Below are 16,174 nucleotides of genomic sequence, written 5' to 3' on the forward strand. Positions count from 1 at the left end.
CAAGGTGACCGGGCTCAGGACCCCACTACAGACCACCAGTAGAGAGGAGCGTCTGATCAGACTGTTAGTAGGTGTTGGGACCAGTGGATGTGTGAGGGCACACAAGGTGACTGGGCTCAGGACTCCCTGCAGACCACCAGTAGAGATGAGCGTCTGACCAGACTGTTAGGAGATGTTGGGACCAGTGGTGAGGGCACACAAGGTGACCAGGCTCAGGATGCCCCTTCAGACCACCAGTAGAGAGAGAGAGAGAGAGAGAGAATCAAAGAAGAGCTAAAGGTCACTACATTCCTGTTTCTACAGCAACTTGTAAACCTTAAGGGGAAGTCACTGCAGAGCAGGTGAACATTTGCTTCTGGGTTCCTCCATAGGTTACGTCTGATTGTAGCAGGACACCCTATATATAGCTCATCTTTAAGGGACCCTTCTTACAAGTAGGTAAGTAGAAGTAAGGACTAGGTACATTCCAGATCTCATTATCTGTTGCCTGATCAGCAGCTATCCACAGGTTTTATTACAGTAGATATCCGCTCAGGATGCTTAACTGGTTAATTTTTCTAGGAAATGATAAAAAATGGATTAAACAAAGGAAAAAGTGTCGAAAAATATCCGGAGAGGGTGGGGTGAGAGGATGTGTATCTCAGCAATATATAAAACAGTGTCGGGTGCAGTACAGCCATTACACAGCCTCGTTACACACTAGATGAGATACCGCCGACCAGTTCTTCGAGTCCGAATCCACGTAAGTGACTTTCCTTTATCCGGTCACTGGCTCCACCTGTATGAACTCGTACATACCATGTTTCCCCGAAAATAAGACAGTGTCTTATATTAATTTTTGTTCAAAAAGGTTTAACTTTTTTACATGTATAGCTGCCTGGACACTATTTAAATTGACTTTTTTTAATTAACTGTTAGCAGGGCTTAATTTTGGAGTAGGGTTCAAATTTCAAGCATCCTTAAAAAGCCTGAAAAATCATTTTGCATTCTCAAAAATTCTGGAAAATTGTGCTATGTCTTATTTTCAGGGTATGTCTTATTTTCAGAGAAACAGGGTAGGTGATCTGTACAGAATGATGCAGTCTATGGGGGGCGAGGGTCAGGGTAACTCAACTTGATTGCGTCTCATACTTTTTTTCAAGTATTTTGGAAAGTAGAGTGACCGGCCATCATAGTAGCTGCTAAGGAGGTGATTACAGTCTGTTGTTGTCTCTTATGAGGCATTCAGAGCCAGTTTTATGGAAAAGAGGACCCTTGGACACAAGCAAATTACCCCTCCCAACCCCCAAGGCAGCTAACTTCTATGGTTAGTTCCTTGGTGGCCAAGGGTAGCAAAAGGATTCAGTCCAAACTCCCTGGTGGTCTAATACCCTCTTTACAAAGGGAATGGAGAGGGGAGGGGGCTCCCCTGGCTGCAGAATATTAGCTGAGCCCACAGCGTCCCGCAGCAGAAGTCGGCTGTTACTGATAGCTGGCCTGTCGCTGCAACAGCGGGGATTGGTTGGAACCGCTGTCCCCGCTGTTAAACCCAATGTAAAAAAAAAAAAAAGCTTTCTTGTGCACTTTCCCCTATTTGTACCCAAAAAATTTTAAATACCACATATTTTGTATCATCGTATCTGTAACGACTTGTACAATAAATTGAACATACTATTTATTCTGCATGGCGAAAACTGTAAAAAAAACAACTAAAAAACCGAAGCAGAATGCTTATTTTGTTTGGTTTTGCCTCACAAAAAGACATATGGTACCAATTAAAAGTACAGCAAATAAATAACAAGGGGTCACTATTTGTGCTGGGGCAATTATTGGGGGTCATTATTTGTGCTGGGGCAATTATTGGGGGTCACTATTACTGCTGGGGCAATTATTGGGGGTCACTATTACTCCTGGGGCAATTATTGGTGGTCACTATTACTGCTGGGGCAATTATTGGAGGTTACTATTACTGCTGGGGCAATTATTGGTGGTCACTATTACTGCTGGGGCAATTATTGGTGGTCACTATTACTGCTGGGGCAATTATTGGTGGTCACTATTACTGCTGGAGCAATTATTGGTGGTCACTATTACTGCTGGGGCAATTATTGGTGGTCACTATTACTCCTGGGGCAATTATTGGTGGTCACTATTACTGCTGGGGCAATTATGGGGGGTCACTATTACTGCTGGGGCAATTATTGGTGGTCACTTTTACTCCTGGGGCAATTATTGGTGGTCACTATTACTGCTGGGGCACTTATTGGTGGTCACTATTACTGCTGGGGCAATTATTGGGGTCACTATTACTGCTGGGGCAATTATTGGGGTCACTTTTACTGCTGGGGCAATTATTGGGGGTCACTATTACTGCTGGGGCAATTATTGGGGTCACTATTACTGCTGGGGCAATTATTGGGGGTCACTATTACTGCTGGGGCAATTATTGGGGGTCCCTATTACACCTGGAGCAATTATTGGTGGTCACTATTACTGCTGGAGCAATTATTGGGGGTCACTAGTACTCCTGGGGCAATTATTGGTGGTCACTATTACTGCTGGGGCAATTATTGGTGGTCACTATTACTGCTGGGGCAATTATTGGGGGTCACTCTATTACTGCTGGGGCAATTATTGATGGTCACTATTACTCCTGGGGCAATTATTGGTGGTCACATTTACTGCTGGGGCAATTATTGGGGGTCACTATTACTCCTGGGGCAATTATTGGTGGTCACTATTACTGCTGGGGCAATTATTGTGGGTCACTATTTCTGCTGGGGCAATTATTGGGGGTCACTATTACTGCTGGGGCAATTATTGGGGGTCACTATTACTGCTGGGGCAACTATTGGGGGTCACTATTATTGCTGGGGCAATTATTGGGGGTCACTATTACTGCTGGGGCAATTATTGGGGGTCATTATTACTGCTGGGGCAATTATTTGGGGGTCAATATTGTTGCTGGGGCAATTATTGGGGGTCACTATTACTCCTGGGGCAATTATTGGTGGTCACTATTACTGCTGGGGCAATTATTGGTGGTCACTATTACTGCTGGGGCAATTATTGGTGGTCACTATTACTGCTGGGACAATTATTGGGGGTGGTCACTATTATTGCTGGGGCAATTATTGGGGGTCACTATTACTCCTGGGGCAATTATTGGTGGTCACTATTACTGCTGGGGCAATTATTGGGGGTCACTATTTCTCCTGGGGCAATTATTGGGGGGTCACTATTACTGCTGGGGCAATTATTGTGGGTCACTATTACTCCTGGGGCAATTATTGGTGGTCACTATTACTGCTGGGGCAATTATTGGGGGTCTCTAATACTGCTGGGGCAATTATTGGGGGTCGCTATTACTCCTGGGGCAATTATTGGTGGTCACTATTACTGCTGGGGCAATTATTGGGGGTCACTATTTCTCCTGGGGCAATTATTGGTGGTCACTATTACTGCTGGGGCAATTATTGTGGGTCACTATTACTCCTGGGGCAATTATTGGTGGTCACTATTACTGCTGGGGCAATTATTGGGGGTCTCTAATACTGCTGGAGCAATTATTGGGGGTCACTATTACTGCTGGAGCTAGTATTGGGGGTCACTATTACTGCTAGAGCAATTATTGGTGGTCACTATTACTGCTGCGGCAATTATTGGGGTCACTATTACTCCTGGGGCAATTATTGGTGGTCACTATTACTCCTAGGGCAATTATTGGGGGTCACTATTACTCCTGGGGCAATTATTGGTGATCACTATTACTGCTGGGGCAATTATTGGGGGTCACTATTACTGCTGGAGCAATTATTGGGGGTCACTATTACTCCTGGGGTAATTATTGGTGGTCACTTTTACTGCTGGGGCAATTATTGGGGGTCACTATTACTCCTGGGGCAATTATTGGTGATCACTATTACTGCTGGGGCAATTATTGGGGGTCACTATTTCTCCTAGGGCAATTATTGGGGGTCACTATTACTGCTGGGGCAATTATTGGGGGTCACTATTACTGCTGGAGCAATTATTGGGGGTCACTATTACTCCTGGGGTAATTATTGGTGGTCACTTTTACTGCTGGGGCAATTATTGGGGGTCACTATTACTCCTGGGGCAATTATTGGTGGTCACTATTACTGCTGGGGCAATTATTGGGGGTCACTATTTCTCCTGGGGCAATTATTGGGGGTCACTATTACTGCTGGGGCAATTATTGGGGGTGGTCACTATTACTGCTGGGGCAATTATTGGGGGTCACTATTACTCCTGGGGCAATTATTGGGGGTCACTATTACTCCTGGGGCAATTATTGGTGATCACTATTACTGCTGGGGCAATTATTGGTGATCACTATTACTCCTGGGGTAATTATTGGTGGTCACTTTTACTGCTGGGGCAATTATTGGGGGTCACTATTACTCCTGGGGCAATTATTGGTGGTCACTATTACTCCTGGGGCAATTATTGGGGGTCACTATTACTGCTGGGGCAGTTATTGGTGGTCACTATTACTCCTGGGGCAATTATTGGTGGTCACTATTACTGCTGGGGCAATTATTGGTGGTCACTATTACTCCTGGGGCAATTATTGGTGGTCACTATTACTGCTGGGGCAACTATTGGGGGTCACTATTACTGCTGGGGCAATTATTGGGGGTCAGTATTACTGCTGGGTCAATTATTGGTTGTCACTATTACTGCTGGGGCAATTATTGGTGGTCACTTTTACTCCTGGGGCAATTATTGGTGGTCACTATTACTGCTGGGGCACTTATTGGTGGTCACTATTACTGCTGGGGCAATTATTGGGGGTCACTGTTACTGCTGGGGCAATTATTGGGGGTCACTATTACTGCTGGGGCAATTATTTGGTGGTCACTATTACTGCTGGGGCAATTATTTGGTGGTCACTATTACTGCTGGGGCAATTATTGGGGGTCACTATTACACCTGGGGCAATTATTGGTGGTCACTATTACTGCTGGGGCAATTATTGGGGGTCTCTATTACTGCTGGAGCAATTATTGGGGGTCACTATTACTCCTGGGGCAATTATTGGTGGTCACTATTACTGCTGGGGCAATTATTGGGGGTCACTATTACTGCTGGGGCAATTATTGGTGGTCACTATTACTGCTGGGGCAATTATTGGTGGTCACTATTACTCCTGGGGCAATTATTGGTGGTCACTATTACTGCTGGGGCAATTATTGGGGGTCACTATTACTCCTGGGGCAATTATTGGTGGTCACTATTACTGCTGGGGCAATTATTGGGGTCACTATTACTCCTGGGGCAATTATTCCAGTGCGCTGCGGGTCCCCATTGCTCCTGCATGCTGTCTTCCACGCTGGCAGAGCATTTCTTTCTGGAAGCTGGGCTTAAATTTACCGCCTCCAGTAAAGGTAATGCTCTGATTGGCTAGCCAGGGCTGGCGTCAGCCAATGAAAGCTGACGCTGGGTTAACCAATTACAGCCATTCAATGACGTAATTGAATGGCTGTGATTGGTTAACCCAGCGCCAGCAGCCTGGAGGAGTCACCCCTAAGCACACTGGAATGCTGACGGTAGGTGAGTATTAGACCCCTCAGTGTGAATACCAGCGGGGAGTTGCGGCATCCCGGTTGGGAATCGCTGAGAATACCAGCCTCGGTGTCAGATGGGCGGTAGGGGCTGCTATTCAAAAATACCGACCAGTAATATGGCCGGTAAAAAAAAATTAACGGCACCGACCTGTAAATTACCGGCGGGTGGCAACCCTAGCTGAAGGGTAAGTATTGCTGCTGTGGGTAGTGTCGTGGGCGGGTGGTGTCAGTATTACTTCTGGGGGCAGTGTCGGGGGGCGGGTGGTGTCTTCACTGCTGGGACAATTATTGGGGGTCACTATTACTCCTGGAGCAATTATTGGGGATCACTACTACTGCTGGGGCAACTATTGGGGGCACTATTACTTCTGAGGCAACTATGGGGGGTCACTATCACTGCTGGGGCAATAATTAGGGGTCACTATTTGTGCTTGGGCAATTATTGGGGGTCACTATTACTGCTGGGGCAACTATTGGGGGTCAGTACTACTGCTGGGTAAACTATTGGTGGTCACTATTCCTGATGTGGCATCTATTGGGGGGCACTTTTCCTGCAGGGGATGCTATTGGGGGGGCACTGTTCCTGCAGGGGATGCTATTGAGGGGGCACTGTTGCTGCAGGAGATGCTATTGGGGAGGCACTGCTGCTATTGGGGGACACTGTTGCTGCTGGGGATGCTATTGGGGGGTGCATTATTGCTGCTGGGGCTGCTATTGGGGGGTACTATTGTTGCTTAGGCTACTATTGGGGGGAGCACTGATGCTGCTGGTTCTACTATTGGGGAGGCACTTTTACTGCTGGGGATGCTATTGGGGGGCACTGTTGGTTTGGGTGCAGTTTTTGGGTGTGGTTCAGGTGCGGTCGGAAACATGGTACTAAAATTGAATGGTCAACATTGCTATGAATGGACAGCGCTGATAGCGCTGCGCATTCATAGCAATGTTGACCATTCAGTTCAATGGAGGTGGGCGGGGCTTAGGCAGGCCAGGAGAGACTGACATTTAGTTCAATGGAGCTGGGCGTGACCTGGGGCGGGAGCTGGGCGGGGCTAGGAGACACTGCTTTTCAGTTCAGTGTGTCCTGCCGTCATCAGGAGCGCGCACGCAAAGGGGAGACAGTAATCAACAGTAGTTTTACCTGATACTCCAGGTATGTGATGGGACTGATGGCAGAATGCAGATTGTTGCTGGGAGTCCTAGGAAACAAGGACCCTAGACATGGGTTATGTTTGCTACCCGCCAAAAGCCACCATGTAACCATGACGTAAGGCTGTCAGTCATGGCTGTCAGTAGGATGACTGACAGGTCTTCAAGTCCAATTCCTGATGACTACTGCTCTACCTCCAGGGATGGGTACATGTGAGTAGTAGTGGCAGCAGCAGGTGGGATTGTATCGGCGACATCAACCAGAGTGAAGTCTTGTCTCTACTGTAGGATGAAGATCCCGACTCTGCTGTTTGTGGTCATCACTGGATGTTGTGCCAAAGAGAGTAAGTCATTAAGCCCCTCCCCTCATCTTCTCTATTTCTATTCATTTCCTTCCTTCCTCATTTTTTTGCGTTCTTTTTCTCACTCTATTTTCTTTCTTTCCTTTTTTCTGTTTGTTTTTCCTTCCTTCCTTCCTTCTTTTCTTTCTTTCTCCTTTCCTTCCTTCCTTTCTTTCTCCTTTCCTTCATTCCTTCCTTTCTTTCTCCTTTCCTTCCTTTCTTTCTCCTTTCCTTCCTTTCTTTCTTTCTCCTTTCCTTCCTTTCTTTTTCCGTTCATTCCTTCCTTTCTTTTTCCTTTCTCTACCTCCTTGCTTTCTCCTTTCCTTCCTTCCTTTCTCCTTTCCTCCTTCCTTTCTTTCTCCTTTCCTTCCTTCCTTTCTTTCTCCTTTCCTTCCTTACTTTCTCTCTCCTTTCCTTCCTTCCTTCCTTTCTAATTTCCTTCCTTTCTTTCTCCTTTCCTTCCTTCCTTTCTTTCTCCTTTCCTTCCTTCCTTTCTTTCTCCTTTCCTTCCTTCCTTTCTTTCTCCTTTCCTTCCTTCCTTTCTTTCTCCTTTCCTTCCTTCCTTTCTTTCTCCTTTCCTCCTTCCTTTCTTTCTCCTTTCCTTCCTTCCTTTCTTTCTCCTTTCCTTCCTTCCTTTCTTTCTCCTTTCCTCCTTCCTTTCTTTCTCCTTTCCTTCCTTCCTTTCTTTCTCCTTTCCTTCCTTCCTTTCTTTCTCCTTTCCTTCCTTCCTTTCTTTCCTTCCTTTCTTTCTCCTTTCCTTCCTTCCTTCCCTTCTTTCTCCTTTCCTTCCTTTCTTTTTCCGTTCATTCCTTCCTTTCTTTCTCCTTTCTCTACCCCCTTGCTTTCTCCTTTCCTTCCTTCCTTTCTTTCTCCTTTCCTTCCTTCCTTTCTTTCTCCTTTCCTCCTTCCTTTCTTTTTGCTTTCCTTCCTTCCTTTCTTTTTTCCTTCCTTTCTCCTTTCCTCCTTCCTTTCTTTCTCCTTTCCTTCCTTCCTTTCTTTCTCCTTTCCTTCCTTCCTTTCTTTCTCCTTTCCTTCCTTCCTTCCTGCCTTCCTTTCTTTATCATTTCCTTCCTTTCTTTCTCCTTTCCTTTCTTTCTCCTTTCCTTCTTTCCTTTCTTTCTCCTTTCCTTCCTTCCTTTCTTTCTCCTTTCCTTCCTTCCCTTCTTTCTCCTTTCCTTCCTTCCCTTCTTTCTCCTTTCCTTCCTTTCTTTTTCCGTTCATTCCTTCCTTTCGTTCTCCTTTCTCTACCTCCTTGCTTTCTCCTTTCCTTCCTTCCTTTCTCCTTTCCTCCTTCCTTCCTTTCTCCTTTCCTCCTTACTTTCTTTCTCCTTTCCTCCTTACTTTCTTTCTCCTTTCCTTCCTTCCTTCCTGCCTTCCTTTCTTTTTCCTTTCCTTCCTTTCTTCCTTTTTCCTTTCCTTCCTTCCTTTCTTTCTTTCTCATTTCCTTCCTTTCTTTCTCATTTCCTTCCTTTCTTTCTAATTTCCTTCCTTTCTTTCTAATTTCCTTCCTTTCTTTCTCCTTTCCTTCCTTTCTCTTTCTTTCTTTCTTTCTTTCTTTCTTTCTTTCTTTCTTTCTTTCTTTCTTTCTTTCTTTCTTTCTCCTTTCCTTACTTTCTTTCTCCTTTCCTTCCTTTCTTTCTCCTTTCCTTACTTTCTTTCTCCTTTCCTTACTTACTTTCTTTCTCCTTTCCTTCCTTTCTTTCTTTCTTCTTTCCTTACTTCCTTTCTCCTTTCCTTACTTTCTTTTTTTCTCCTTTCCTTTCTTTCTTTCTTTCTTCTTTCCTTACTTCCTTTCTCCTTTCCTTACTTTCTTTTTTTCTCCTTTCCTTTCTTTCTTTCTTCTTTCCTTACTTCCTTTCTCCTTTCCTTACTTTCTTTTTTTCTCCTTTCCTTTCTTTCTTTCTTTCTTTCTTTCTTACTTTCTTTTTTTCTCCTTTCCTTTCTTTCTTTCTTTCTTACTTTCTTTTTTTCTCCTTTCCTTTCTTTCTTTCTTTCTTTTTCTCTTTCTTTCTTTCTTTCTTTCTTCTCCCCCCATTATCGTCTTTTCTCTTTCTTTGTTCTTTTTCTCACTCTACTTTCTTTTGTCATTATTCTTCCTTTCTTTTCTTCTTTTTTTCTCCCCCATTTTCTTCTTTTCTCTTTCTTTTGTCATTTTTCTGCCCCATTTTCTACCACTATTTATTTATAAATCAGAACATTATTCATTTTTCTCACTCTATTCCCTCCTTCATTTCTTCCCTCCCTTCCCTCCGTCCTCAGTCCGTTCTCATTTGTATCTCCACCACTACTTTATGTAACTCAGATCATTGATTCGGCATCGTTTTTTTTTTCTCTTTTAGATTTAAAAAACGGATCGTTCATATTTTATAAAGTCAGTAACACTGCGAAAGCGGTGGTGAAGCCCTCAGTCCACAAACCACTGAATGCCACCACCGTCTGCCTGCAGGTCTACACGGACTACATCCATAAAGACTCCTTCTTCAAACTGCAGACCACAATTAATTCTAAACTGCAATTCCATCTCTACCAGATTGCAAACTTTTACTACATTTACATAGATGGGGATACGGTTTCCTACCAGACCAGCATAGGGGTCATGGAGTGGAGACTCTTCTGTGTTTCCTGGGACTCCAGCACTGGGGTCATCCACTTTGCTGTCAATGGGAACATTTTCCCAAGGCGGGTCTTAAAACGAGGTTTTACCATTGATCCAGAGGTTACCGCAGTCCTCGGGGAGAGTCTCGCCTCTGTTGGCCTTAACAATATTGTAGGAGAACACACTTTTGTAGGAGAAGTTAGAGCAGTTCACATGTGGGACAGTAACTTCTCACCCGAAAGGATGAAAAGAATCTATGATGATAAGTGCAAACACTGTAATGGGAATGTCATTAGCTGGAAGGCCTTGGACTATGAGCTTCATGGAGCTGTCATCTTTTATAAACCTGACTAGTGGTTGTGTCTAAGCTGCTCCCACAATTATCATCCTCTCTGATATATAGCTGATTACAACTGTGGAGATACTATTGTGTAGATGAATCTCTGAGACCCCCATTTATATTGTCCCCATGACAATTCTTCCAAGTCCTGAATGGTCAGTGTTATGATCTGGACAATGGGTTTTATAGCAACCAATCAGCATTTTATAAAAAGTGACCGGGACCCAGACCGATATGACGCTGATTTGTCATCAATGTCTGTGAATGCAACAACCCTTAAATATAAATTCTGAAAGCTCTCATTGTTCAACAATGAAGTTGTTTTGCGTCAGGAAGCAGAAAGCTCCATACATTGCAAAGTGACCCAAGTTGGTACTGCAGGCTTTAGCGCAATAGGACTCAGCCTGCAGTACCAACCTGGGCCACTTTGCAATATATGGAGCTGTCTACTTCCTGTAGGAAAACATCTTGAAGTTGGACAAGGCCTTTAAGGATTTGTGGATTCATCAGTGTGCCTATGTAGTCATGTGATAATGTGCACTAATAATCTTATAATCTACAACTGTTTTAAGCACGTTATATATTACATTTCTCTCCGTCTGGACTTGAGTTTGATATTTGATTATATACTCATGTATGTTTATAATGGTTTTTCTTGAAAATAAAATGCTTCAAGACGCTTCAGTTGCATGATGACCGCGGACTGATTGGTTGTGTGTCGTCACATTCACTTCTAATTAACAATGAACCGGGCTGCTCAAAACCCTCCCTCTATTCTACAAGCTCCGCCCACAGACGTGTTCCTGGGCAGGCCAACCCCTTAAAGGGGTTGTCCCGCGGCAGCAAGTGGGTCTATACACTTCTGTATGGCCATATTAATGCACTTTGTAATGTACATCATGCATTAATTATGAGCCATACAGAAGTTATTCACTTACCTGTTCCGTTGCTGGTGTCCTCGTCTCCATGGCGCCGACTAATCTTCAGCGTCTAATCGCCCGATTAGACGCGCTTGCGCAGTCCGGTCTTCTCCCTTTTGAATGGGGCCGCTCGTGCCAGAGAGCGGCTCCTCGTAGCTCCGCCCCGTCACGTGTGCCGATTCCAGCCAATCAGGAGGCTGGAATCGGCAATGGACCGCACAGAAGACCTGCGGTCCACCGAGGGTGAAGATCCCGGCGTCCATCTTCACAAGGTAAGTAAGAAGTCACCGGAGCGCGGGGATTCGGGTAAGTACTACCCGGTTGTTTTTTTTTTATCCCTGCATCGGGTTTGTCTCGCGCCGAACGGGGGGCTATTGAAAAAAAAAAAAACCCGTTTCAGCGCGGGACAACCCCTTTAAGCTCATTCACTCCTGGGCACTATGAGTGAGGTTAAACTTTGCTGCATCTGTAGGCTGCTCTACTAGCATCACAAAGTCTATTACTAACCCTTTCATGACCAAGAGAAATTGATGCTCCTGTATCCAGGTCACATTCTGCATTTCTGGTCTTCCAACTTTCCAAAAACTTTCCAAATGCCGCGGCTCCCCTGCCGGCATTCACTAAGCAGCGCTGCTATGTGCGCTGATCCCAGCCGCATATTAACTTTTTCTTCTCCGCTTCTGCCCTAATCAGCAATTCCAGCAACCTGATTGGTTGTTTGTGAATCATTCAACCCAAACAACCAATCAGGTTGCTGGAATTTCTGATTAGGGCAGAAGTGGGGAAGAAAAAGTTAATATGCATCCTGGCCACACTGTGACGTCAGTGTGCACCTGCTATCAGCGCTTCCACAAGGAAAAGGGGGTAAGTATGTGGGTTTCGGTGGGGAATGGGGGGCCGCTGTAGGGTGTCACTGTGCTACTGGGGGACTGCTGTAGGGTGTCACTGTGATACTGGGCGGTCGCTGTGGGGTGTCACTGTGATACTGGGGGGCTGCTGCAGGGGGTCACTGTGCTACTGGGGGGCCTCTGTGGAGTGCCACTGTGCTACTGGGGGGCCTCTGTGGAGTGTCACTGTGCTACTGGGGGGCTGCTGTGGGGTGTCACTGTGATACTGGGGGGTCGCTGTGGGATGTCACTGTGCTACTGGGGGGCCGCTGCGGGTGTCACTATGATACTGGGGGGTTGCTGGGGGGGGGGGGGGGACTGTGATACTGGGGGGGTCGCTGTGGGGTGTCACTGTGATACTGGGGGGGGTGCTGTGGGATGTCACTGTGCTATGGGGGTCACTGTGCTACTAGAGAGTCACTGCGGGGGTCACTGTGCTGCTGGGAGGCTGCTGCGGGGGGTCACTGTGCTACTGGGGGGCCGCTATGATACTGGGGGGTTGCTGTGGGGGGGGGGGAACTGTGATACTGGGGGGATGCTGCAGGGGGTCAATGTGATACTGGAGGGCCGCTGCGGGGTGTCACTGATACTGGGGGGTGGCTGTGAGGTGTCACTGTGCTACTGAGGGGTCACTGTGAGGTGTCACTGTGCTACTGGGGGGTCACTGTGGGGTGTCAATGTGCTACTGGGGGGTCGCTGCAGGGGGTCACTGTGCTACTAGAGGACCACTGTGGGCGGTCACTGTGATACTGGGGGGGTCGCTGTGGGGTGTCACTGTGATAATGGGGGGGGGGTGCTGTGGGGGTCACTGTGCTACTAGAGAGTCACTGCGGGGGTCACTGTGCTGCTGGGAGGCTGCTGCGGGGGGTCACTGTGCTACTGGGGGGCCGCTATGATACTGGGGGGTTGCTGTGGGGGGGGCACTGTGATAGCGGGGGGATGCTGCAGGGGGTCAATGGGATACTGGAGGGCCGCTGCGGGGAGTCACTGTGCTTCTGGGGGGCCGCTGCAGGAGGTCACAGTAATACTCTGGAGGTCACTGTGGGGTGTCACTGATACTGGGGGGTGGCTGTGAGGTGTCACTGTGCTACTGGGGGGTCACTGTGGGGTGTCACTGTGCTACTGGGGGGTCACTGTGGGGTGTCACTGTGCTACTAGGGGGCCGCTGCAGGGGGTCACTGTGCTACTAGAGGGCCACTGTGGGCGGTCACTGTGATACTGGGGGGGTCTCTGTGGGGTGTCACTGTGATACTGGGGGGGGGGGGGGGGGTTGCTGTGGGATGTCACTGTGCTGTGGGGGGTCACTGTGCTACTGGAGAGTCACTGCGGGGGGTCACTGTGCTGCTGGGAGGCTGCTGTGGGGGCTCACTCTGCTACTGGGGGGCCGCTGCGGGGGGTCACTGTGCTACTGGGGGGCCGCTGTGGGGGGGTCACTATGATACTGGGGGGTTGCTGTGGGGGGGGGGGCACTGTGATACCGGGGGGATGCTGCAGGGGGTCAATGTGATACTGGAGGGCCGCTGCGGGGAGTCACTGTGCTTCTGGGGGGGGGCGCTGCAGGAGGTCACAGTAATACTGGGGAGGTCACTGTGGGGTGTCACTGATACTGGGGGGTGGCTGTGAGGTGTCACTGTGCTACTGGGGGGTCACTGTGGGGTGTCACTGTGCTACTGGGGGGTCACTGTGGGGTGTCGCTGTGATATTGGTGGGCCGCTGCTGGGGGTCACTGTGCTACTAGAGGGCCACTGTGGGCGGTCACTGTGATACTGGGGGGGTCGCTGTGGGGTGTCACTGTGATACTGGGGGTGGTTGCTGTGGGATGTCACTGTGCTGTGGTGGGTCACTGTGCTACTAGAGAGTCACTGCGGGGGGTCACTGTGCTACTGGGAGGCTGCTGTGGGGGGTCACTGTGATACTAGAGGGCCACTGTGGGGTGTCGCTTTGCTACTAAGGGCCACTCTGGGGTGTCACTGCGCTACTGGAGGGCTGCTGTTGGGTGTCACTGTGCTACTGGGGGGCCACTGTGGGGAGTCACTGTGATACTGGGGGGGGGGCGCTGCAGGAGGTCACTGTGATACTGAGGGGGGCCGCTGCAGGAGGTCTGGGGGGTGTCACTGTGCTACTGGTGGGTCGCTGTGGGGCATCACTGTGCTACTGGGGGGGGGGGGGGGCGCTGCAGGGGACTCACTGTGCTACTGGGGGGCCGCTGCTGGGGGTCACTGTCATACTGGGGGGCCACTGCTGGGGGTCACTGTGATACTGGGGGGCCGCTGCTGGGGGTCACTGTGATACTGGGGGGTCGCTGTGGGGTGTCACTGTGCTACTGGGGGGCCGCTGCAGGGGACTTACTGTGCTTCTGGGGGGCCGCTGCTGGGGGTCACTGTGATACTGGGGGGCCGCTGCTGGGGGTCACTGTCATACTGGGGGGGGGGGGGCACTGCTGGGGGTCACTGTGATGCTGGGGGGCCGCTGCGAGGGATCAGTGATACTGGGGACTGCTGGGGGGGTGTGTCACTGTGATACTGGAGGGCCGCTGCAGGAGGTCACAGTGATACTGGGGGGGTCACTGTGGGGTGTCACTGATACTGGGGTGTGGCTGTAAGGTGTCAGTGTGCTACTGGTGGGTCGCTGTGGGGCATCACTGTGCTACTGGGGGGGGGGTGCTGCAGGGGACTCACTGTTGTGAGGGGTTAATTCACGTTTATGCCTTATTGACTACAGCGACTCCATTTTGTATTCTTTGCCTTTGCTAAATACATGTGTAAGGGGTTAATTCTAGACTTTCTTCCCCTTTTAATAAAAATAAGAAAGTACATTTAATTTCTTCTTCTTACAAGCTCACTCCTTATCTGTTCTGTTCCTGCTATACGACCCTGAACTTTTACTAACCATCCTCCCATATATGTTATCCTGTTTTCTTGTTCATGTTCCGAGAAGTGTGTCCAAGGACGTTATGTTTTGATACAGTTGTCTCCGGACATTGATGTAAGAAATGTCTTTGAAAGATATATTGTTCAATTAAAAATCTGCAGATGTTATGTAGCCTTGAGCATGCCTGGGGCATGCGCAGTAATCAAATCATACGTCAGCAAACTTTTTCCTATAACTTCTGTAATACCCTGAATAAACGCACTTCACTCTGACAACTCATCCAGCATGTGGTTGTCCATTTGTGTCGTCTATGGGTACCCATATCTAAGAGGCTAATCTGGAGGCAGACAGCATCCGCTCTACGGTCAAGACTTGATTGACCCCCCACATTACTTGGCGCAACAACGAGGGGCAGAATTTAACTCCTTACCAGCAGCCGATATCTGGCAACCCTGCCTGCCGACCATCCGGACTAGGGGACACGGGACCTCAGATCTACAAAACACCGGTGTAAGGTAAGCCATTGACTTATCACTCAAAGATCTGAGCCCCCCTGTCTCCAAAATCCACGTGTCGACAGAGAAGGTTTGTCGCTGCATGCGTATTGAATATTTCTGCCTGTGTAACTTACGGTGTTCTTAGTAACCGTGTTAGACGAAAAGAACCCACATGTGTATATTGCCATGCTGTCTGCTGGAACCATTGAATTGATAACTTTCTGTTGTACTCTGACTGCCGCACTCATTTTCCTAGCTGTCATTTGTTATAAGATCACAGAGGCCGCGTATAAAGGTGAGAGGTGGTTTCCTCTCTCTCCATAAAAAGTCTACTAGTAAACATCCGTACCCTGCCAGCCGTAGGCTTGGCAGAAGGGACTGTGTCCTGATCTACCCGAAGGACTGAGGTAGAGACAGCGGACACCAAGTCCATAATACTAATAAGTGAATATTAAATATTCATACCCTGCCAGCCGTAGGCTTGGCAGAAGGGACTGTCCTGATCTACCCGAAGGACTGAGGTAGAGACAGCGGACATCAAAGTCCATAATACACATTTGTGTCCTGCACATAGTACACATTTGTGTCCTGCCAGCCGCGACCTGGCAGAAGGGACTTAAAAGGTCATCGCGACCGCCAGATTTACCCAGAGGACGTTTTGTACATCCTCACTACTCCGTGATTGGGTAAATCAAAAATGGCAAGTCCAATTATTAGTATGGGGTCTCAGTTCTTGACCCCTATTGAGATAATTAGGGAGAGAGAGGGGGAGGACAGTTATAAACAAGCCCGTAAAGTTTACCAGCTGATAGGGCTTAAAAAGGCAGGAACTTTCAACTATGAGTTCTGGCGGCAGTACGGAATAAAACACAAGAAAGCTATCAAAGACGCCGGTCTAGATAAAGGAGTAGAGGCCATAATCAAATATAGTAGAAAGGCAAATGTAGAACGGTGGGATTGTGAGCCGTGGTTTGAGGGCATAACTTGTGTATGCACCCCCGGTGCG

General features: G+C 48.1%; 1 protein-coding gene across 2 annotated transcripts; it reads left to right on the top strand.

The window, feature by feature from the left end:
- The first annotated feature begins 621 nt into the window (after positions 1–621).
- On the top strand, positions 622–10,689 carry LOC136633462 (C-reactive protein-like). Of its 2 annotated transcripts, none has more exons than XM_066609215.1 (3): positions 622–742; positions 7,005–7,060; positions 9,397–10,689. In XM_066609215.1, exons 2-3 carry the CDS (start codon positions 7,006–7,008, stop codon positions 10,005–10,007), a joined length of 666 nt encoding a protein of 221 aa, XP_066465312.1. In that variant the 5' UTR covers positions 622–742; position 7,005; the 3' UTR covers positions 10,008–10,689. The 2 variants fall into 2 exon arrangements, with proteins under 2 accessions (XP_066465312.1, XP_066465313.1); XM_066609216.1 differs by having other exon boundaries at positions 702–742; positions 6,918–7,060.
- The last annotated feature ends 5,485 nt before the right edge of the window (positions 10,690–16,174 follow it).

This window comes from Eleutherodactylus coqui, chromosome 6 (genome assembly GCF_035609145.1).
Source record: "Eleutherodactylus coqui strain aEleCoq1 chromosome 6, aEleCoq1.hap1, whole genome shotgun sequence".
Taxonomy (NCBI): domain Eukaryota; kingdom Metazoa; phylum Chordata; class Amphibia; order Anura; family Eleutherodactylidae; genus Eleutherodactylus; species Eleutherodactylus coqui.

Excerpts from the sequence above, each read along its gene's own strand:
- LOC136633462 (XM_066609215.1), top strand. The coding sequence starts at position 7,006 with ATGAAGATCCCGACTCTGCTGTTTGTGGTCATCACTGGATGTTGTGCC. Across the intron at positions 7,061-9,396 it reads TGGATGTTGTGCCAAAGAGA|ATTTAAAAAACGGATCGTTC; the intron begins GTAAGTCATTAA and ends TTTCTCTTTTAG.